This window comes from Pleurodeles waltl, chromosome 4_2 (assembly GCF_031143425.1).
Source record: "Pleurodeles waltl isolate 20211129_DDA chromosome 4_2, aPleWal1.hap1.20221129, whole genome shotgun sequence".
Taxonomy (NCBI): Eukaryota; Metazoa; Chordata; class Amphibia; order Caudata; family Salamandridae; genus Pleurodeles; species Pleurodeles waltl.
Genome location: NC_090443.1, coordinates 81073882 through 81097571, shown reverse-complemented (window position 1 = coordinate 81097571; position 23690 = coordinate 81073882). Strand labels below are relative to the sequence as shown.

The window sequence follows — 23690 nt, the reverse complement described above, 5'->3', positions numbered from 1 at the left end:
TTCCAAACGGCTACAGGCTCCCGGGGAGGCGGGTGGGCGCATGTGAATCTGCAGCGACTAATGCCACGAACAGATGTACACTGGGTAAGTGACATTTTCCGTTCGGTGGCATGTGTAGCTGCAGATACACATGCTTTGCATAGACTAGTAAGCAGTTATCTCCCCAAAAGCGGTGGTTCAGCCTGTAGGAGTGGAAGTAGTTTGAAATAAAGTTCTTAGTACAGCTTGACCTACTGTGGCTTGTTGTGCAGATAACACATCTACACAGTAGTGCTTAGTAAATGTGTGAGGCGTAGACCATGTTGCTGCCTTACATATTTCGTTCATTGGAATATTTCCTAGAAAGGCCATGGTAGCACCTTTCTTTCTGGTTGAGTGTGCCTTTGGTGTAATAGGCAGCTCTCTTTTTGCTTTAAGATAGCAGGTTTGGATGCATCTAACTATCCACCTGGCTATACCTTGTTTTGATATTAGATTTCCTGTATGAGGTTTTTGAAATGCAATAAATAGTTGTTTTGTTTTCCTAATTAGTTTTGTTCTGTCAATGTAGTACATTAGTGCTCTTTTGAGGTCTAATGTATGTATTGCTCTTTCAGCTATTGTGTATGGCTGTGGGAAGAACACTGGTAATTCTACCGTTTGATTTAAGTGGAACGGTGAGATAACCTTTGGTAAGAATTTTGGGTTGGTTCTTAGAACTACCTTATTTTTGTGTATTTGAATAAATGGTTCTTGTATAGTAAACGCCTGAATTTCACTTACTCTTCTTAGAGATGTAATGGCAACGAGAAATACAACTTTCCACGTTAGGTATTGCATTTCGCAAGAATGCATGGGTTCGAAAGGTGGGCCCATGAGTCTTGTTAAGACAATATTGAGGTTCCATGAAGGAACAGGTGGTGTCCTTGGTGGTATAATTCTTTTTAGTCCTTCCATAAACGCTTTTATGACAGGTATTCTAAATAGGGAAGTTGAATAAGTAATTTGCAGGTATGCAGATATTGCTGCGAGATGAATCTTTATGGAAGAGAAAGCTAGATTTGACTTTTGCAAATGTAGTAAATACCCTAACACATCTTTTGGAGATGCATGCAATGGTTGAATTTGATTATTATGACAGTAACAAACAAATCTTTTCCATTTACTTGCATAGCAGTGTCTAGTGGAAGGTTTTCTAGCTTGTTTTATGACCTCCATACACTCTTGAGTGAGTCCTAAGTGTCCAAATTCTAGGATTTCAGGAGTCAAATCGCTAGATTCAGCGATGCAGGGTTTGGATGCCTGATCTGTTGTTTGTGTTGTGTTAACAGATCTGGCCTGTTGGGTAGTTTGACATGAGGTACTACTGACAGGTCTAGTAGTGTGGTATACCAAGGTTGTCTTGCCCATGTTGGTGCTATCAGTATGAGTTTGAGTTTGTTTTGACTCAATCTGTTTACCAGATATGGAAGGAGAGGGAGAGGGGGGAAAAGCGTACGCAAATATCCCTGACCAATTCATCCATAGAGCATTGCATAGGGATTGCCGGTGTGGGTACCTGGATGCAAAGTTTTGGCATTTTGCGTTTTCTTTTGTTGCAAATAGATCTATTTGAGGTGTTCCCCAAATTTGGAAGTAATTGTTCAGGATTTGGGGGTGAATTTCCCATTCGTGGACCTGTTGGTGATCCCGAGAGAAATTGTCTGCTAGCTGGTTCTGGATCCCTGGAATAAATTGTGCTATTAGTCGAATGTGGTTGTGAATTGCCCAATGCCATATTTTTTGTGTTAGGAGACACAACTGTGTCGAGTGTGTCCCCCCCTGTTTGTTTAAATAATACATTGTCGTCATGTTGTCTGTTTTGACAAGAATGTATTTGTGGGTTATCATGGGTTGGAATGCTTTCAATGCTAGAAATACTGCTAACAGTTCTAGGTGATTTATATGTAACTTTCTTTGATGTACGTCCCATTGTCCTTGGATGCTGTGTTGATTGAGGTGTCCTCCCCACCCTGTCATGGAAGCATCTGTTGTTATCACGTATTGTGGCACTGGGTCTTGGAAAGGCCGCCCTTTGTTTAAATTTGTACTGTTCCACCATAGAAGCGAGATGTATGTTTGGCGGTCTATCAACACCAGATCTAGAAGTTGACACTGTGCATGTGACCATTGTGATGCTAGGCACTGTTGTAAGGGCCGCATGTGCAATCTTGCGTTTGGGACAATGGCTATGCATGAGGACATCATGCCTAGGAGTTTTAATACCATTTTTGCATGTATCTTTTGATTTGGATACATGGCTTGTATCACCTTGTGAAAATTTTGAACCCTTTGTGGACTTGGAGTGGCTATCCCTTTTGTTGTGTTGATTGTCGCTCCTAAGTTTTGCTGTGTTTGACACGGCACAAGGTGTGACTTTGCATAGTTGATGGAGAAACCCAGCTTGTAAAGGGTTTGTATAACAATCTGTGTGGTGTGAACACTTTGTTAGCGAGTTGGTCTTGATTAGCCAATCGTCTAGGTACGGGAACACGTGTATTTGCTGCCTCCTGATGTGTGCAGCTACTACTGCTAGACACTTTGTAAAGACTCTTGGCGCTGTTGTTATTCCGAATGGCAACACTTTGAATTGGTAGTGTATTCCTTTGAATACGAACCTTAGGTATTTCCTGTGCGAGGGATGTATCGGTATATGGAAATACGCATCTTTTAGATCTAATGTTGTCATGTAGTCTTGCTGTTTCAGCAGTGGGATTACGTCTTGTAATGTCACCATGTGAAAGTGGTCTGATTTGATGTAGGTGTTTAGTGTTCTGAGATCTAATATTGGTCTTAGAGTTTTGTCTTTTTTGGGTATTAGAAAGTACACTCCTGTGTTCTTTTGTGGACCTGGTACTAATTCTATTGCGTCTTTTTGCAGTAATGCTTGAACTTCTAGTCCTAGAAGGTCTAAATGCTGTTTTGACATAGTGTGTTTTCGGTGGGACGTTTGGAGGGAGTTGGAGAAATTCTATGCAATAACCATGTTGGATAATTGCTAAGACCCAAGTGTCTGTTGTTATTTCCTCCCAAGATTTGTAGAACTGGCTTAGTCTTCCCCCCACTGGTGTTGTGTGAAGGGGTTGAGTGACCTGTGAGTCACTGCTTGTTTTGAGGGGTTTTCGGACCTTGAAATTTTCCCCGGTTTCTTGGGAATTGGCCCCCTTTGTATTGGCCTCGAAAGCCTCCCCTTTGGTATTGTCCCTGGTAGGTAGGCGGTGTTGTTTGTGAGGTGCTGGCTTGTGTGGCTTGACCTCGAAACCCTCCTCTGAAAGTGGTTTTACGAAATGTGCCAAATGTGCCTCTGCCCTGCGGGGAATAGAGTGCGCCCATGGCTTTAGCTGTATCACTGTCTTTCTTTAATTTTTCAATTGCAGTGTCCACTTCTGGGCCAAACAATTGTTGTTCATTGAACGGCATATTAAGCACTGCCTGCTGTATCTCAGGTTTGAAGCCGGATGTGCGCAGCCATGCGTGCCTCCTTATTGTTACAGCAGTATTTATTGTTCTTGCAGCTGTATCTGCTGCATCCGTAGAAGAACGGATTTGGTTGTTGGAAACGTTCTGTCTCTCTTCAACCACTTGTTTTGCCCGGTTTTGGAATTCTTTTGGGAGGTGTTCGATGATATGCTGCATCTCGTCCCAATGGGCTCTATCATATCGCGCTAGGAGTGCCTGCGAGTTGGCGATGCGCCATTGATTTGCAGCTTGTGCTGCAACCCTTTTCCCCGCTGCATCAAACTTGCGGCTCTCCTTGTCAGGAGGTGGTGCGTCGCCTGATGTGTGTGAGTTGGCTCTTTTACGAGCTGCTCCTACGACAACTGAATCTGGTGTCAGTTGTGATGTAATAAAAGCAGGGTCTGTGGGCGGTGCCTTGTATTTCTTCTCCACCCTTGGAGTTATTGCTCTGCTTTTCACTGGCTCCTTAAAAATTTGTTTAGCGTGCCTTAGCATCCCCGGGAGCATAGGAAGGCTTTGATAATTGCTATGGGTGGATGACAGGGTGTTAAAGAGGAAGTCATCCTCGACAGGCTCGGAGTGCAGCGATACATTATGAAACTCTGCTGCCCTAGCTACCACCTGTGCATATGCCGTACTGTCCTCAGGCGGTGAGGGCTTAGTGGGGTACGACTCAGGGCTATTGTCTGATACTGGAGCGTCATAGAGATCCCATGCGTCCTGATCATCTTGGCTCATGGTGGTATGAGCTGGTGATTGTGGCGGAGTCTGTGCCGATGATATATGAGTTGTTGGTGGTGGAGAGGGTGGTGGAGTTACCTTCTTTACCACTTTTGCTTGTGGTGTCTTGGTTTTGGAAATCTAGTTTTCTTTTCCTTCTGATTGGGGGAAGTGTGCTGATCTTCCCTGTCCCACTTTGTATAAAGATCCGCTTTTGCGTGTGATCTACGTCTGTTTCTTTTAATTCCTCCTCAAATCTGTGTTTTTGTAGTTGGGAGGACAGTGATTGTTCCTCTGAATAGGAACTGGCTTTCGGTTCGGTTGCTGGGCGTTTTGGCACCGAAACCGTGCCTTTTGTTATTTTTGGCTCCGACGAGATTTTCCTCTTTTTCGGCATCGCACCTTCTCGGTGTCGACCATCTTCGGTGCCGCTATCTCTGTGCCGAGCAGCTTCGGTGCCGCTGTCTCTGTGCCGAGCAGCTTCGGTGCCGCTGTCTCTGTGCCGAGCAGCTTCGGTGCCGCTGTCTCTGTGCCGAGCAGCTTCGGTGCCGCTGTCTCTGTGCCGAGCAGCTTCGGTGCCGCTATCTCGGTGTCGACCCTTTTCTGCGGCACTTTCTCGGTCCCGAGATTGCTGCGTGCCTGTGTCGCGACCTGAGTCGGACGATCTCGGCACCGTCTCGCCCTTCTTCGGTGCCGATGGACGGTCACCTACTTTATGGGTTGAGCCATGGCCTGTTGGCAGTGGCGTCCCCTGGGCTTTGTCTGTTTTTCCCTGTGATGTTTGTTTCGACGTCTTACTCACGGTTTCTTCGACGTCGAATTCTTCGGAATCTGATTCGTGGATGGAGAATGCTTCTTCTTCTCCCTCTTCTTCGAACCTTTGTTGTCCTGTCGGCGTGGACGCCATCTGTAACCTTCTGGCTCTTCGGTCTCGGAGCGTTTTCCTCGACCGAAACGCTCGACAGGCCTCACACGTCTCTTCTTTGTGCTCGGGTGACAGGCACAAGTTACAGACCAAATGTTGGTCTGTATAGGGATATTTACTGTGGCATTTAGGACAGAATCGGAACGGGTCCGTTCCATCAGTCTCGATGTTGCACGCGGTCGGGCCGACCAGGCCCCGACGGGGTATCGAAATTACCCCGAAGGGCTACCGGAGCTCTTCTGGATTCGGTGTCGACTCTAGTCTAACTCGATACCGAATGAAACAATACCGACGAATTTTCCATTGATTCTGACTAACTTTCTGACCCGAAACACGGAGCGAAAAGGAACACGTCAGAACCCGATGGCGGAAAAAAAACAATTTAACATGGAGTCGACGCCCATGCGCAATGGAACCAAAGGAGGAGGAGTCCCTCGGTCTTGTGACTCGAAAAGACTTCTTCGAAGAAAAACAACTTGTAACACTCCGACCCAACACCAGACGGCGGACTATGCAAAGCATGTGTATCTGCAGCTACACATGCCACCGAACTGACAATTTTGAGGACCCACCTGTCTGTCTGCCTTGCCATTCCAAGAGGAAATGTTACACCAAAGCGATTTTGTGGCTGCAGTTGCTGGAGGGGAGAGGGACTGAGCAGCACCTTGTCTCTAATGCCCTGGGCGTTGTATTTGTGAACCCTCAACTTCTGCCATGAACAACTTGGAAGGCCTGCTGAGCTGGCGATGGAATCTGTCATAGATACAGAGGGTCAAAATGGCTGGTGGAATTGATGCAGACAGATCCAAGGAACGTGCTACGACCCTGTTTTTTTAAAAAGGTTCTAAAGCTGAATGTGCTTTTTCTCCAAAAATGCTTAGGCCATTGACCAGCATGTACATTAACGATTCTTGGAGAAGCCTGTAGCTCTAATCCAGACGTGACACCAAAGTTCAGCATTTGTTCCAATTGCCCGTCCTATGACAAACTTAGCTGTGTCACGTCCATTCTGAATAGCATGGGTGAGGGCGCATGCAGGTCCTTGGGGACAGCTAGCAAAATTTGGGACATCTTGTCCCATAGGTCATATGAATAGCACCCTAAGTGGCAGTTGGCACTGACACATCTGAGAGCAAGGCTCACACATGAGAACACACATTTTACATAAGTTTCTGTGTGTTTCGACTCACGAGTAGGGGGGGTGATGCGGAAGGTGTTAGGATTCAACATACTTGTGGAGGCCTGTACCACCAAGATCACAGGAGTAGGGTCACTCTAAAAAACATCAGGGTTGGCTACTGATGGTCTGGCGATGAGTGATCTGTCTGTTCAGTAGAGATCCAGAGCCTGGCTTTGTCCAAGTGCCCAAAAGAGTATCTTTCGGGGACTTGCTTAGGTGTAATAGAGGACCAGTAAGTACCTGGTCTGGTTGAAGGACCTCTGTGAGGACATTAGTCTATAACTCCATGGTTTGTAGTTGTGCTTATGTCGCTCTCGGCATCAGTACAGCGAAGGACCGCTTTCTTCTGTGACACTAATGGAGTCGGACGTGGGAGCCCGTAGCTCCGTCTCTCGGCCTTGCAGAGGACTACCTTCTCCTGCCTTGAGGCAGCTGCTGCTTAGTAAAGTCAGACAATAAGCACTTGCATACCTCAGGGGGGATGCTGGGGGAGGAGGAGTGGGGAGGGGTGATGGGATGGTCACAGGCACTTGCAGACCCGCAGCGACACACATGAAGCAGCCCGCAGACACAACAAGATGGTAGCTACTGCTGGGTCAAAAAGCTTGAGAAACACTGCAGCCTGCCCCAAGTGCACAAAGAGGACCAGATGACCAGACCCTCGGTGGGGACCACAGTAAATCTCTAGTGCTGCCGACGGCTTAGAGGAGCATGCAGGCCTGCTGATGTTGGAGGTGGCCTGATGCGGAGGTCCTAGGAAGGCACTTTACCTGGGAAGTGACCCCGAGGACTGGTGACGCCTGGGGCTTGTGACTGAGATTTAGAGCCAGACCTTTGCGTCCGTAGACAAGAGGCTTTCTGCCGAAGTGTGGACCCACCCAGTAAGAAGCACAAACAGTGAATGAGAAGTGCTGGTGCCTGTAGGGGTGGTCATGGCTCCCTTCCGGGGCTGAGCAGCTGGTCCCCTGGGGTCATGACTGGGGCAGGAAATGGCCTCCTCTGGTGGAAGGGGGAGGCGACATGCACTTAAGTAAGGAAGCCCTGGTGAGGTGGACACCCCTCAGACGAGTCTTGTGGAGTTGGCCAGCCCGGAAACCGGCACGCCAAGAGCAGCAATGACCAGAGCACCCCAAGGCATGGCAACAGTGCATCTTATATCTCTGAAGATGGGGGCCACTCCAGACCCCTCTAAAAAGGCAACGAGCTGTGCAGCCATGGGGCGGCAGGGTCTGGAAGCCCACACAGCAGTAATCTTGGCCGCAATAAGCAACACCAAGGAGACACTGGAAACAAAGATCGAAGCAGTGGAGATCGACCTGGAACTTCTTCTAACTGATATCACAAATTGGCGGATAGGGTGCATGAACGTGAATTTTCATTAACCTGGATAGTGCCCCAGATGGTTGAGTGATTCACGGATCACGGTCGAGCAGAAGACTATTGATATGCTGAAGAAAGAGTGGAGGATGCAGAGGGACAGTCACTGCATAACAACGCGAGATTGGAGGGGGTCCCGGAGTGTGCAGAGGGCCCCAATATAGAACTGTTTTTGGAGGACTAGCTGCCTTCGACTGTATTAGGAGGTAAAACCTCAAAGTTCTCAATAGAGTACGCACAGGGTGCCAGGCAGGCGGCCGTTCCAAGAGGGCACCTCCGTGACCGATAGCGGCTAGACTGCTAAACTTCCGGGACCGCAGCCACATACTGCAGTTGGCACGCACCCATGAATTTGAGGGCAGAAGGGTGAGCATATACTCTGACTATACCACCGTGGTCCAGCGCCAAAGGGAAACCTTTCTGGCAGTAAAGCACCAACTGCAGAAACTGGCCTTAAATAAATGTGTTTCTTTCCCAGCGAGGCTACGGGTCATTGAGGAAGGAGGGACTCACTCCTTTTGGTTGGCAGCGGAGGCATGAACTGTCTGGAAGCGAGGGGGTACTCTCTTCCCTGATGTCTGGAAGAGTAACTGACTTTCGAACTTGATAACCTGGAAGAGACAAAACTCTACATGGGTGGCCATGTGCAGCCCAGATAACGGACCAAGCCAAGTCAGAAAGGGCCCAGGTTGTGGCAGACATACAAAATCCCTGGATCCCTGGCTGATGACAACAGATGGGTGCTACATTAGGCAGACTCTGAGAACACACCAGGATGACAATATCTCTGTAGGCTGTGACCCCCTCCTTTTTTGTTGTTGTTGCTGCATTTGATTGTGAGAACTGTCTTGCTGATTACGATAATTTACCTATTTTGCTTGTTGGAGTGACAGATGCCTCAAGTATCAGGGAAGCGGGCAGTTCTAGAACCGCTGCATGAGGTGGTTGGGATGGGGTGGGGGAGGCATGCCAGGGGACACTGCAGAAATTTACATGCCATAATGACACACCCACCTTGGCAGTACACTAAGTACATGGCGCAACCCTGGGGATGACCCTTAAGATACTCTCCTGGAACATCAATGGCCTGGGCGAGAAGTTCAAGAGGGTAGAGATGTGGAAGACTTGAACAGACCAGGCCCAGATATTGTCCTGCTACAGGAAACCTGTCCTATGGGGAAATAACTGCAAGGTCCTCCCACCAAGGGTGGAATAAAAAGTTGGTGTATGCAGGGCTCTCCAGGGGATCCCGGGGTGTGTGGATCTTAGTCCACAGGTCCCTCCTGCTACAGGTCACCCAGGTATGGGAGGGTGAGCTGGGCCTCAACCTAACAGCACAAAAGGACCTAGACAGGGTCTCAAAGTCCCCTTGTGCTGTGTGGGAAAGGCCCAGGGCAGACCTCAACTTGGCCTCTGTAGGAGGCTGGCCCTCTGTGTAGTGTGCAAAACTAGGCACACTGACTACAGAGGCAAAAACTAGATTACCTACTGCTCTAATTTTTAAGGTAGTTTTGTTGAGCAGTTAAGCCAATCTTGAATAAGTGCAAAGCATTTGTTGTACTCACAGTATCAATCTTAGAACTTACACACTCAAAAGGAATAGTTTGAGACCAATTTATAAAAATACTTCAGATTTTTATGTAATTTTGAAGATCAAGATTATCATAATTGGATAAGTACTTCTTGAGATATGGATTTTTCAAAGTTTAATAAAAACAGTCTTTTTGTGAGTCATTACACACCTTAGGAATCAATAGTAAGTCACCTTTAAAAATACATATAAAAATACACTGTTGCTTTACCAAGTTCTTCTTTTGCAGGTTGGTCGAGGTCATCAGTGGACGTGCTGTGCCAGCTGGAGCAGTTCGGGCAGCTCCCAGTTCTGGCAGGAGCAGCGGTGAAAGGTCTATGAAGCTGGTGCAGTGCCACTGTGGGTGACCACTTGAAAAAGGTCCCTGCAAGAAAATTTAGAGGTGGTGCTTTGGGGTCCTCTTGGAGTGTCGAGGTTGCAAGGGGTGAGGGACCCTTAGGGCACCAGCAGGTTCTTCGTTGCAGGGCACAGGGCGACAAGCTGCAGAGTGAAATAGTGAGCCAGGAACTGTGTGCAAAGTTGCCCTTTGGAGCTGGAGGTCAGTCGGTTCAAGGGTCATTTGCAGGACAACGTGGGCACTCTGGTAGGTCTGGGGTGTTCCTGAAGATCTTCGACTGAGGGTTCCTCCAGGTCCTTTTTCTGCCCCGGATGGGCTGGTTCTCCTGGTGTCTGATGACCAATACCCAGGGTATTGGTACAGTTTGACCACTGGAGGGCCCAGTGACACCAAACTAAGTACACTTGCAGGGTTCTGTCCTCGCAGTCATTGGTGTGTCGTTGGGTCCAGCTGCGAGTTCTAGTTTGGGAGTTAGCAGCTGGTCAGTGAAGTGACCCTCACTGCTTTGTAGGTTTTTTTCTTGTTGTAGAGTGGTACCTCCACCCCGGAGGGATTTCTTGGGCGATATTCGAAGCCTGGAGGTCCCTCTGGGGTTCTTTAGAGTTTTTCCATTTGTCCATCAGCTCCTTAGCGGCAATTGTCGGGTCCTGGGTGCAGCAGGCAGGGTTTGACACCTTTTCTTTGTGCTGCAGGTCCACAGTTCTTGTGCCTTTGAACTTCTTGGTGCTGGTCTTCTTATTGTCCGTCAAATTGGATTACCTGGTCTAGGGATGACCACTAAATACTGATTTTAGTGGGTGTTTTAGGGGGAACCAGGTAGTGTCCAATGGGACACCTACCTTTGGGTGGCTACACCCACTACAGTGACCGCCTCCTGTGGGAAGGGTCACTTCCCTACCCCTGATTGGCTAACAGAATGCCCACCTCACATGCAACACCTCGGGGTGGTGCATGCCAGGTGGGGTCACTCCCCCTACCCTTTGTGTAGTTTCCCACCTTTGCTCCCGCCAAATGTGGGGGTCTGCAAGGGGGTTGACCATCTGCTACTAGCAGCAGGCCTGAGGGTCGAGTTTCAAAGGCGGTAAGTCCTTTGAGGCTCGTCGCCAGGGTAGTGCACATTCTAAAGGGAAGGAATGTTAACACCTCCACCCAGGAAGGGCATTGTTCCTCAGACCAGAGAGAGATATTTTCCCCAAGTTTTGTAGATTGGGTATCTGGAGGTGGCAGGCTGGATAGAATCAGTCATCAACCATGCCAGGGTAGATAGCTTTTGCAGAGAGCACCTCTATGGTGATCCCTGGGTACATTTAGCAATAAATCCAATACTGGTACCAATTTGGATTTATCATTCGATACCAAACAACCCAGGGTTTCAGTGTGGCCATCAAGTAGCTGGGAAACTGTTGACCGTGTCCAGCACATGTATTAAAATGGCTGCTCTGTTCACTCACTATGTCCCAGGTTAGGCAAGGACACAGATTCTCGTGCAGCTATGCCCTCTCATATAATATGGTGCAGCCTGCCTTAGGGCTGTCTTATCCATAGTGTAAGCAGTGTATGATGGACAGGACACCCAGGCAGTGTGCCACTTCGTGTTTGTGTGTTAGGTTTGCACCAGGACATTAAGCCTGCAATGGCAGCACTTTGATGCATGGCCCTAGAGGGTGGCACAATCAGTGCTGCTGCCCTCGGGGGCCTATCCTTAGTACCCCATGCCCTGGGTACCTAAGTAGCTTTTACTAGGGACTTATAGTGGTAGCTAAAGGTGTATTAAATTGTGCCAATGCATCAAAACAGTTTTAGGGAAGAGCTTTGCCCCAGGGAACATGGTTAGCAGGGACCCTAGGCACTACAATTTCTAGGCTACATCATACATCAGGCAAAAAGCGGGGGCTAACCATGGCAAAAATAGGCCTTTTCTCAAAGCCTCCTTTCATGACTTTATGGTGATGGAGGATTTGTGGTAGGAAAAGCACCCCAAGACAAGGCAAACTGATATGACTAACAATATGAGCTCACAGTCCTGGTTAGACTATTTGCTGGTGCCACGTCACTTGCTGGGTAGATATTGGGACACAGCCCTTTTGCCATGCAGTATTCCAGACCACTGCCGCAGTGGTCACAAAAATACTGATGACGGTACCAGGGACAAGGGGCGATTGGAAACTTGACCCGTGGGAGCAGCAGCTTGGTGTTAGGTGGGACGGAGCTGGAGTCATTTATCACCAATGTTCCGGCTCCTCGACTTGCACCAAAGGTGAGTCAGGCTCTGGTGGCACTGACCCAGATGAAACAGAGTAGGTCTTTGGGCCCAAACAGAACACCTCCCTCATTTTTAAAGTGTGTCAAATACTGGGTGGCAGGCCCACTCAGTGCTCTGTTTCACAGGGCAAGAAGGGATGGCCGGCAACCATAGCGCTGATCCACAAGAAGGGTAAACAGGCAGAGAACTGTACCTCATACAGACCAATCATGTTGCTCAACGTGGAGACGAAAGTCTTAGTGAAAGTGTTTGCCAACTGTGTACTGCAAATTGTGAGCACTCGTGTGGCACCTGATCAATCAGGCTTTATGCCATATAGTGCATATATGTGCTTTATTGCACACAACGCTTTGCTAAGAGCGACCAGATTAATGTGAGGGAAGAAAATAATGAACCCGCTACCACTGCTGCCCTGAGGCTATTGCTCACATTCTGTACCAATAGACAGATAAACATCTTCTATATCACACTTTTGTCTTCTTTTTACTCCAATGTAGAGAACATTAAAGAGGGGTGGAAAGACGTGATCAGACAGGCAAGTGGATAAAAAGAATGGTTATATGTCCTAAAGTTCACTAATACAGTCACAAGGAATCCCCAATTTAACCTTACTCAATGTAATTCCCTGCATCAAACCTTTTTGACACCTAAAAAGATAGTGAAAAGGTACCAAGCTAGGCCGACCATTGTCCACAATGTCTTGGCCAACAGACAGATTTCTACCATATGGTATGGGACTGTGAGATCAATCTACAATTTACCAGCAAAATTGTGTCATTACCAGCAGAATTGTCCAGGGGAGATTAGAAAAGGATACCCTAACCTGTATAGCCTAACCTGGGTCAAACACAAAGGCCAAAACACACACACAAAAACTGCTAGGCACACAAGTAGGTTTTTTTACTTTGCAGAGATACTTGCCAAAAGAAATATAGCCACAGCGTGGAAGGCCATATTTGCCCCTTGTGTTAAAAAGATTGGTTGGTTAATGTCAAGAAATAGACCAGAGCAGAGATAACGGCTATCACCACACAACAAGTAACGCAGAGTGAGGTGTGTGGCACTTAGAGCCTAATACCTTAACGTTAACAATAGAGGTCGAAACATATAAATCTCCGTTAAGAAAGATATAGGTTGCTGGCATGAGGAGAGGATGAAGTAAAGTAGGAAAACCAATAATGAATAGGTACATTTTGCTGATGTACACATTTTGAACACATGCTTATAACACATTAATCACAGGAATCTTGGTGGAAACTTCTCACCCTACAACGCTTTCATGAATTCTCTGTAATTCTGTCTGCTATGGACTACGATGTTCTACATGTACACTGTTTATTTTTAGCCGAAGATGCCCAAGTTGGAATGTTTCTTTGTCATCTCTTAGGTTAAAAATAAGTATAAGAAGTGTCAAATACATTTCAGGCACTGGTAGTTTAGAAGCTCTAATGCAATATAGACTTCTGCTGTCATTTTGGATTCTTGGTAGTGCCTCACATCTTTACTGCTGTAAAACTTTATTACTGAAGAGATATTTAAAAAAAACACCATGGTACAGACAAAACATTGGAGTATATGGCAATGTTCAGAATTTTTTTTTAATGACTTTTGGCTATAAAATTGTATATAAAACTACTGTGCCATTGACTTCTAAATAAGAGATCAGGGAAAGATCAGGTACATGATGATTTCTGTGGCACACAGGCAGTATTTCACAAGCAGCTAAATGGTAAGCTTGCATCACATTTACCTTCACAGGATCGCTGGCCGCTCTTCAGGCTATAACCTGCTGTGCACATGCAGGACCTGGTTGTTTCAGAAGTGGGCAGGCACAACTGAGAGCAATCACCATTGTTGACAGAGCACGGGTTGGTACCTGCGTCAGAAGGAAAAGATAAAGCAAATCTAGGGTTAGATTATTCATTGTAATAGTCTAGAGTGTGTGAAGCCAAAGGGGAAAAAAGTCAGCAACAGAAAAGGGGAAATGGAAAAGTGATGCAAAGATGCAAATAACCTGCAACTAAGACCACAACACCTTTGATAAGAAAAGAAAGAACTAACAGAGTGAGGTGGAAAGAAAAATAAAGGCAAACAGCAAAGGAAGTAAGTCAGCAGAGAAATTAGAGAAGGAAGAAAGAAGCTGCAGCAAGTGTGGGAGAAGTGGAAATAAAAAACGAAATGGCAAGTGAGAAGAAAGAAACAATGCAAATCATAAAGAAACAAAGAAAGGACAACACAATGTGAGAAATAGGAAATGATCAAACAAAGAAAAAACAAGAGAAATGTCAGAAACACAGAGAAAACAAGTACTGCAAACCAAATAGGTCTTTGATCAAAAAGGCAGCACTATAAGCTTTGCATGTCTTGAAAAATCATAAAAAAGTTACTAGACCTGCAGTTCGAGCCACTTGAATAATCTACTCGACCTAACTAATGTACTTGACCCGTAAACAGGTCTCAAGTTGTGTGATCCTAGGCAAATATTTAATTTTTTAGGTCGAGCCTAAGCGTTCGACCTCATGTATACTTTGAGTATACTTCTTATGGCTTAAAGTAATTTCATTTGTTGGTTGCAGTGTCTTTTAAAAATTCTTGCTCACTAGTGGTCAGTTCTGCCTTTTTCTCCCTCCTTTTTTCTGTTTCAGAGCAGTAAACAACTACTGTATTATTCCTCTTTTATTTCTTTGTCTGTTGCTGTGATCGGACTTTTTTGTTATTTCTTTGTTGTTGCCTTTTCACTGTGGGTGTTTTAGGCTGGGTAGCTTCCTGTTTTATTGTAGCATTGCGTTCCTCCCACCATGTCGCTAACATTTGTTTAGACTTTATTGCAGTGCTGTCCTTGTTTGCCGCTGGCTCCTAAAATAAGCTTATTTTACAAAAGAAACACCGGGTTGTTTAGCTGAAGGCTCACAAAAGCCACAATATGCCCTTCCTGGTAGAATGTATCTAAACCTAGAAGCAAATGATGTGAAACTTGCTTTGCCTCGCAGAGTCTCTCTCTCTCCAGGGCCCCTCCCTGCCAGCACTCAGGGCATTGCTTATCTCCTTTTATTAGGGCCATAAATCTTCTCAGGCTGCTATGCTATTGCTAACTTCATTAGAGCTTTGTTGAAATGGGAGGCAAGAACTCTTGAAAGACATTTCATTCTCTTAAAATAAAAACAAAATACTTTTCCAGTCTTATTTTCCACTTTCTGGTCAGACATTTCTGATGTCAGTAGCTGCCAGTGACCACCAAAACATGGCAGGAAAAAATGAAATTATGAGACAGGGTTTAAGTGGCAAGAAAAGTCCAGTTCTGAATATGAAATGTCAATTGCTCTAACATAAGAAAATGAGACATATTGCATTGCAAATGCTTGTTCTTCATGCTCACGAGTGCATCTTCAAATATGTGGGTTCAGCATTTTTGCTGTACAAAAAAACTTGTTTGATTAAATAGAATAAATGTTTGCTCCATGTATAATAAGAATTGAGTCCACATATAACGTACACATGATCCATGACTTGCTTCTTAGTTTACAAATAGCTTTGCCAACAGGGCAAGGGTGTTTCTCAGTTTATGTGTAAACACTCACTTTTAATAAATATATCACTAAAGCATTGTGGGGTAGCGCACTCTCATTTACAGGCAGAAAGTTTCTAAAAAAAAAAAAAAAAAAAGTCCAAAACCTTCCTACTAACTTGGAGCTTTACTGATAAAACTATATCATTCTTTACAAAATCTGTGAAAATTGGGTTTCAGAAAACATTCATCATTAGCACATCACCAAGTAAAGTGTTCCGATTTGCTTTCATCCTCCTAAAACATTTTTTTCATCACACAGAACTACAAAACTACTGAAATATATTTTGAAATGTTTGTACAGTTGACTTAATTATTTAAACATGTGTTAGGAAAAACTCAACACCCTACAGCCTTTCATTTCACACTCTTTATACAGCACATCAGACAGTTCACCTTACAAAATCCTGGAACTCTGCAGTCACAAGGAAAAGTAACTGTGAGAAGACAAACTGACTTCTGACCTGTGTTTCTGAACAGAGAGCAAATGTGACACAATAACACGATTTAAAGGAGTCTTTATTGTTACTTCACTTTCTGACTGAACAGAACACCTGTTCTTTGTCAATTCGCCAGAATGGGCGAGTAGGTCCTAAAAACAGCTCAACCTGATAAAATATGACTTGCCATAGCGAGTGGGCGAGTAGAATTTTTAAGGACTGCTCTGCCAACGCTCTTTAAACGCTTGCATTCACACAAAGCTGGCAATCATGCCATGGGTTTTCTTTTAATGATAAAACATTCCGAGATACACAGCTGGCAATGTTGCCATGTGTTTCCTTTTAATGAAAAGCCATACCAAGATGGCCACCAATGTGACTGAATGCATCATTATACATGTATACGAATGTGTCATGAAGCACTGAGCCATAGCACGTTGTGATGCGCATGCGCCCGTTGTAATGCACGTGTGAGTGTATGAAAGCGCCCCTTTTTGTTATGGTCACCCCCACTTTTGCCACTGGTAGTGATGGTTTTCGACTGATGTGCATTGGGACACTGCTAACTAGGCCCTAGCGCCAATGATCTTTCCCAAAACAAATGCATCCTTGTAAGTCCCTAGTAAATGTTACCCCTGGTACCAAGGGTATTGGTAATAAAGAGGGTTCCTAAGGGCAGCAGCATAAATTATGCCATCCTAAGGGCTCCCCTACCAAACCCCCAGGCTGACATCACAGCCTGTCTGACATGGAGCAAACCATGTGTGAAAACTCAACATGGCACATTCACTGTGTGACATACCCAAATCAATGCATATAATATAAACTCACCACTGCAGCAGGCCTCATTTGTTAATGAAAAACTAATCTGACTGCATTTACCAAGATGCATTGGGGCTAACTTTTTGCTGGAGTATGACGCAGTGTGCTCCCTTTTTTTTTTTTTTTTTGCACTGTGTTGAATGACTGCTCCCTTGAGCCAATGGGCTGACGAGCTTTGGTGAGGCACCTGTGTGTCAGAGTGGTACATAAACCTGAGAAGACTTCTGGCGGCTTTTCAAGCAACCCCCCCCCCCACAAAATATGCTGCTCTCTGCTGATGACGGGCAAAACCCAGAAACACGTGTCCCGAGATTAACAGCACTTGCTGCACCTACTAAGGTGAAATACTTTGATTACTTTTGTTCATGAAAAACGAATCTGACTGCATTTACCAAGATGCATTGGTGCTAATGTTTTGCTAGAGTGTGAGGCATTGTGCTCCCTTTTTTGCACATCTACAAATACACACAATGGTCATTAAATAAGACACACAACTCAAAAAAGAGATCAAAACTATTTTATAAAAAAGCAAATATCTTTGTATATGTTTAGGCATCACAGAAAAATCGCTCCGGTAACTACATTTTTAAATAGGAATTCTTTTCACTTTGAAAAATAGACACTGCAATTTCTGAGTTCTGCAATGTTATCCTATGAGGGGAAAAACAAGTTCTGCAAACAGGTTGAGTACAGCGACTTACAATAACTTTCTCCTGGAGTTAAGGTGAGTAGTGAACAAGGTCCAAGACAACACCAGCGGCACGGGTGCTACTGGGTGCAAAACAGCAGCAGGTGTCCAGTGTGTTCCAATGGAGATCGTTAACTGCGAAAAGAGGCTGCAGGCTCTGGCCAGGAAGCCAGTCTGGCCGAACCAACAACGGGCCTCAGGCCTCCTGATGCTCGGGCACAGGTAGGCACCTTTGGTCCGCTTCTCAGAGGCGACAGGTGCAGAGGTTTCTTTAGGTGCCGGGTTTTCTTTACCGAAGCAGTCATGGTAGAGCGGGTCTACGTGCAGAGGTTGCAGTGGTCGTCAGGGAGTAGGGTGGGGACCACGAAGGACTTTGACTCTGGATGGTCCGCTTCAACTCAGGCCAGAGACGGTGGGTGCAGTGGTGACCTCCGGTGTCAGTATTGGCGGTTCCGCAGGCTTCAAAGTCCCTTCTTTGGAGTTTGCTGGAGAACAGGGCCGCTGTTCACAGGAGGTCTTGAGTCTTTTTATAAGGCAGGCAGTCCTCCCAGGTTTCCGAAGTCACAGCTGCAGGATGAGTCAACTTTGGTGCAGATTTCATCGAGGGATGCAGACAGGCCGGCTGAGTTGGTACGAGGTCAGCTGCTTCTTTTCTTCTCTTCAGCTTTTGCGGCTCCTCTGTGTCCATGGTCTTCTTATGTCATCAGGGATCTGAGTCTCCTTGGTGCCAGGGGCTCCCCTAAATACTGAATTTACAGTGTTAGGGGTGTGTAGGGTAGTATCCAATGGGCTACTGACCCTTTTGGGACACTACATCCCCTATATAACCACTTCCTGCAGGAAGTGGGCATAACACCATCCCAGATATCCTAGGCTAGCCATCACAAACATGTCTACCTCTGAAATGTTGTGCCCACCTCTCAGCAGCCCACCTTGGGGATGGTACTAACATGGAGGTGGCACACCTACCTGACTAGCTAATTTTCCCACCTGTCCAGGCACCAAGTGGGCTCTGGACACGAGGGGTGGCTTCCTCTTCTGTGAAGGGAGCCACCTTCGCATTTCAAAGGCAGCAGCTTTTTGAGGCTTGCCACCTTAGGAAGGCCAATCAGCAGGAAATCCTTATGGAGGAAGTGTTACACCCTCTTCCCGAACAGGCTTTTGTTCAGGGTCTCCTGAGAGCAAAAGGCTCTCGTCCTAAGGGGTCAGAACCATGTCTCGGGTGGCAGAAAGCAGTCAGCACTGGCGACCTGGTTGGCAGGGACCTAATGCACTTCAGTCACAGGTGCATCAAATACCAGGCAAAATGTATGATGGTAGTGCAACAAAACATCGTTCCCTACACAGGAGGTGTAGTGACTGCAAGGGTAAGTATCCCATTGGCTGCTACCCTTCACTCTTCTTAACACCCCTAAATTCAGTATTTAGGCAGCCCCCTGGCACCAGGAACTCAGATTTGTCTGCCTGAAAGAAGGAGGACGAAGGAGAGCTTGAGATGTGAGAACTGTGGACCAGAACCGAATTTGGCGCAGAACCCTGCCTGGCTGTTGTCCTGACAGTCACAAAAACTAACTCATCAAGAAGTGGAGCAGAGTCCTCAAACCCTTGGAGGCCTGCCCAGCACTTTATCAAACCAGCAATATCTCCCTTGCAGTGGAGAAGTCCCTTCCCTGCACCAGCAGGCACCAACTGCAACTGACCAGTGCCCCATTTTGCTGACCATCGGGTCTACGAAGAGCAGTGACTTGTTAACCAGCTGAACAAAACACCTATGCACCCGATCCCCCACCTGAGTCCATTGAAACCAATGGTGTCTCTGTGGTCATGAGACCCTCAAGACCCGAGCCCCCCCTTGGGGGTTCTGCCAGACTGATCCCCCATTTAAAGCCCTTTCTTACAGATACTTTTACCCGTTGATTTTAGATTGTAGTGTTCAAGGTTACCACCTACTTACCTGAACCCAAATATTTCGGTGCCTAAATTAATCTAAAAAAACCCTGTTATTTTTCTAAATTGATCTTGCGTTTCTTCTTGAGTGTCTCTCTCATTTATTGACTGCGTGTACAACAAATGCTTAACACTACCCTCTGATAAGCTTAAACTGCTTGACCACACAACCACAAAAAGCGCATTTGGGATTATTAATTTCAGCCCTGTAAACCAATAAGGGTGGACTGGATTAACTGCATGGTGTACCCCTACATTGGTACACTACATAGATAGCCACCTGCTTACAGTGAGCCTGAGTTGTAAGGCACACAGCTATTTTTAGTACAGCCAATAAATTAAAAGTAAAATAAGAAAACTGTGGACAGCGTAAAACTAAGTGGTGGCCCAATAACACTTTGCAACTGTAAGGCTTCCTTAAAAAAAAAAAGAAGCAAACAAATAAGCTGGTGAGAGACCAAGAAAACACTGGAACCCCAATGCAATACAGATACATAAAGTATAAAAAAGGTTCCTGTCAATGCGGAAGTGGAAGGACATAAATATTCAATCAAAACACTGTCGGACAGAAATGCTCCTGATTTGGGGTACACAAGAGTTGGCAAGAAAGTCATTAAATCGAGAACAAACACAAGAGATTGACAAAAAACAGACACTGCATCATGAGAATGGGGCTGACCCTAAACCCTGCATTGGAAATCATAAGTCTGCCAACATGCAGCTGAAGTTGTCAGTAGCTGAGATTTAAAAATAGATTTAAAGAAAGCAATTAACGAATGAATGGGAAAAGGAAAAAGAAAGGTAACTTGGAAGTCAAAAAAAGAGGTTAAGCAAAAAAACAAAAAAAGACAAAGAATGAATAAGTAAAAGGAGTAACACATTAAAACATAAGAGAAAAAAAATAAAGAGGTGAAAAGTAGAGGAAAAAGGTAGAAATAAAATAGAAACAAATAGCACAGGCTAAAAAAGACGAATAATCCAGAGAAGAAAGGGGCAAAATGAAACGATGAAAGAAACAATGTAAAGTAACAAAAGTAGAAGTGAAAAAAGAATGGAAGGGAATTAAAAATAAGAGCATCGACCTTGTAGATAGAAAGCACAATAGAGAGCATAGTAGTTATCTACATGTCGTGAAAGAAGATTTCATAGAATGGGGTTTCTTTTGTGTAAGAATTCTGATAATCTGAGTTCAAGTCACAGCCTATTATCTTCCTCTCTACTGCTGTCAACGTTTAAACATGTTATGCTTCTGGGTGTAATCTGGTATCTCTGACAGCATTTGGATATCTAATTATGAGACTAGCACATATAATCCCTCCATTGTTCTGTCAACATCAGTTTGTGTAGCTTCCTCTGACATGCTAACTGCGGAGATTTGGTATCCTGAAGACTGCCACACAGAGTAACAAACTATTTCAGTTTTAATACAAAGTGAAACTAGCATTACACAGCATTTTAAAAGCTGTAATACATCAAAAATCGGTGCAATAATTATAGACAGCTCTGTGTCTTATGTACATACAAAGGTTGGACACAAGGAATACAGTGACAGTTACAAAGGCAAATCAATAGACCAGGCAACAGAATAGAATACCACCAAGTGCCAGTAGCAGACACACGTTGCTAGAACATACTAATGACCAACAGCAAAAACAAACCACTGGTCAGAAAACTAGATCAATGATAGAGCATTCCATCACCTACAGAGAGAAGACATCCCAGTAGAGTACCTATAAATGGTGCAGTCAGCTGCTCAAATCAGACATCACCAGACTGGCCATACCCTATTGCTGTCAGATGCTCAGTTCGCTAGACTTACTATATAGGCTGCCAACCGAATGGAAACCTACTACTTAAAAAAACACCTGAATTGACTTAAGCTGCATAGATGGTTCACCATACTGATTTTTATTAGCTGACTAGGATGCCAGCAGCTGCTCCTAGCAAACATGTTACTAGGTAAAGTGCAAAGGATAACGCCACACCACTTCAGGGGCCCTACCAGTGGGGAAAGCAATGGAGGAAACCCCTGCTGCTCTACAGATGAGAATCACAAATCTGACTTTAGAAAAAACCAACATCTCCAGAACAAGAAAAAGCAACAAAGGAAGTCACACAGAATATCACAAATTGCTTGAATGTACAGACAAGGAACACAACAGTTAAACAGTGCCACTGAATGCTCACAGACCCAAAGACTGGGCAAGTTGCTTCCAATAGGGGAAAGGGCCTTGGGACCTGGACACACTGTCACCCAGGCATCTCTCATTCAACATAACATAAATCTTGTTCTCACTAGCAAACAGTGCAGTTTTTAGATATATCTATGTATTCTGTTTCACAATTAGGTTTGCGGTATAGACATAGTACATTAATACATTTTGAGGCAGGCTTTCCCAAGTCAAAGCCAAGGCATATAAAGAAACTGACTGTGCTGAATTACATAATCTGCTGCCAGGCACAAATACACGAAATCAGATGAATGAATGAAAGGAGGTGTAGCTAAGACAGCCAACCATAGGTTGCAATTTCAAAGGGCTTTAACAGAGTGCTCTACAATCCAGAGGAGACAGATAATGCTGGGTCACTGTAGTAACAAGGCAGCAGCAAGTGAGAGAAGCATTCTGGATACTTGTGTTCTCCAAAAGTCCAGGTCAGTGGTTCTGGGACAATTTTTAGAGTAAGAGTGCTGGTCGATAACGTCACGTTACCAAAGAAATGGGAACTATTTGACAGTCTAGCTTTGAAAAGACAACAAATGCTGTCAGAAGAAAAATATTAGAAGAGTCCCCTTATTGTTCATTCTACATCTAAGCTCTCAAGTTTTCTGGGGGTGTTCCAGGAACACAGAACCAGGGCAGTAGTGACTGGATTCCGGTTGCATACCTTCCTGAGACAGGGATCCTATGAGGCTGTTTGTCAGGGCCAACTGCAGAAAGATTCATCCACAGCAAGATGACAACTAGGAATTAGGTCAGTGGAGACTTGAGTGCACGTAGGGGGATACAAGGCACGAGCTGCATCTGTTAGGGGTGACCTGTAAACCTGCATGCAGACTGCTTGACCATCCTCAGCCATTAATGTGACCAAATGCCAGAGGCGGTGTCCCCATGAGGCCCCCATTCAAGTGAACTCTGCTGGAAGGGGATAAGACACTTGGAGGTGCAACATGTAAACAGCACTAGGCCTGTAGTGTTTGCCCATACCTCCTTCAACTTAACTTAAGTAACAGTGACCTGCGAAACGTGATGACAGGACTGTGTGCAGTTGGCAGAGACTGAAGCTGTGCAAGAGTGTCTGGGAAGAGCACCTTGCAACCATGGACAGCTGTGACTATTAGTCGCCCCACATCCTCCCACAAGTGCGTTGAAGCCTGGGCTGCAAGTAATGTGTGGGAAAGTGAAGAGCGGGGATACGAGGCACCAAAACTGTCACACAACTCCGAAAGTGCAGCAATGGCTTCCCTCCCATAACACTGCAGCGCTCGGAGCTGGCACTGGAACTCTTGTGTGTTCTCTGGTCAGGGTGTGGAAGCAGGGCCTCCACTATATATTTGGTAAGCCTATTCTTCACTGAACAGGACAATGACAGCCTTGAAAGTGGTGAAAGAAAATATCGGAGGCACACTGGATGAGACAGATCCACTACCATATATTGCTATAGACCCAGGATTATAGAGGTGGGACCTAGACTCGAAGAGGAATCTAAAGCATAGGTAGAGTGCAGACCAATAATGAGTCTGGGTGTGTGCTGTCCTCCTGTAGGAATAAAATGACTACAAAATATGACATGCAAGTTGGGTGGAAGAACAATCCTATCGTTAAACAGAGTGAATCTCGAAGTAAAACTGGGCCCCACTCCCTATCAGGGGAAACTTGGTAAGATTGCAAATCGACTAGACCACATCCGATGACATTGGACAATAGACTGGATCAGAGGCACAAACACTACTTTCAAGAGAACCCTACTGCACTTACTGAGTTAATCCTACAGGCAATGCAATGCTCATGAAAAGCATTGGACAAGAAAGTAAAGGATGTGTGGATTAGTGAGATCCTTCTAAGGCAAGGCATTAGAAACTTAGTTGAGAGGGTAATAGAAAAGAAGGGTTGTATCTCAATGATAAATGACTCTGCAGAAAGAGATGCACGGAACATCTAAGCACTTAGATGAGCAGGTGGTAGATGCAGAAGGCAGAGCCCAGCGTAACAACCTGGGCTGTGCTGGCTTATCCGAAAAAGAAAAAGTCAGGCATCCTGAGCTATTACTTGAACAGCAGCTTAAAAGCTGGGTTTCAGGCAAGAAATCTCCCATCTTGCTTTATGATAGACCAGGTCACCAAGCATTCACCCAAAAGC

At 45.4% G+C, this 23690-nt stretch overlaps 1 protein-coding gene across 2 annotated transcripts in view; it reads right to left on the bottom strand.

Annotated features, from left to right (window-relative positions):
- Positions 1-23690, bottom strand: part of LRP1 (LDL receptor related protein 1) — a 1410884-nt gene that overhangs the window by 800974 nt on the left and 586220 nt on the right. For both annotated transcript variants that reach the window (XM_069230782.1, XM_069230783.1), the window contains exon 34: positions 13621-13746. In XM_069230782.1, the coding sequence (XP_069086883.1) occupies positions 13621-13746 (126 nt within the window). The remainder of the gene's footprint in view (positions 1-13620; positions 13747-23690) is intronic.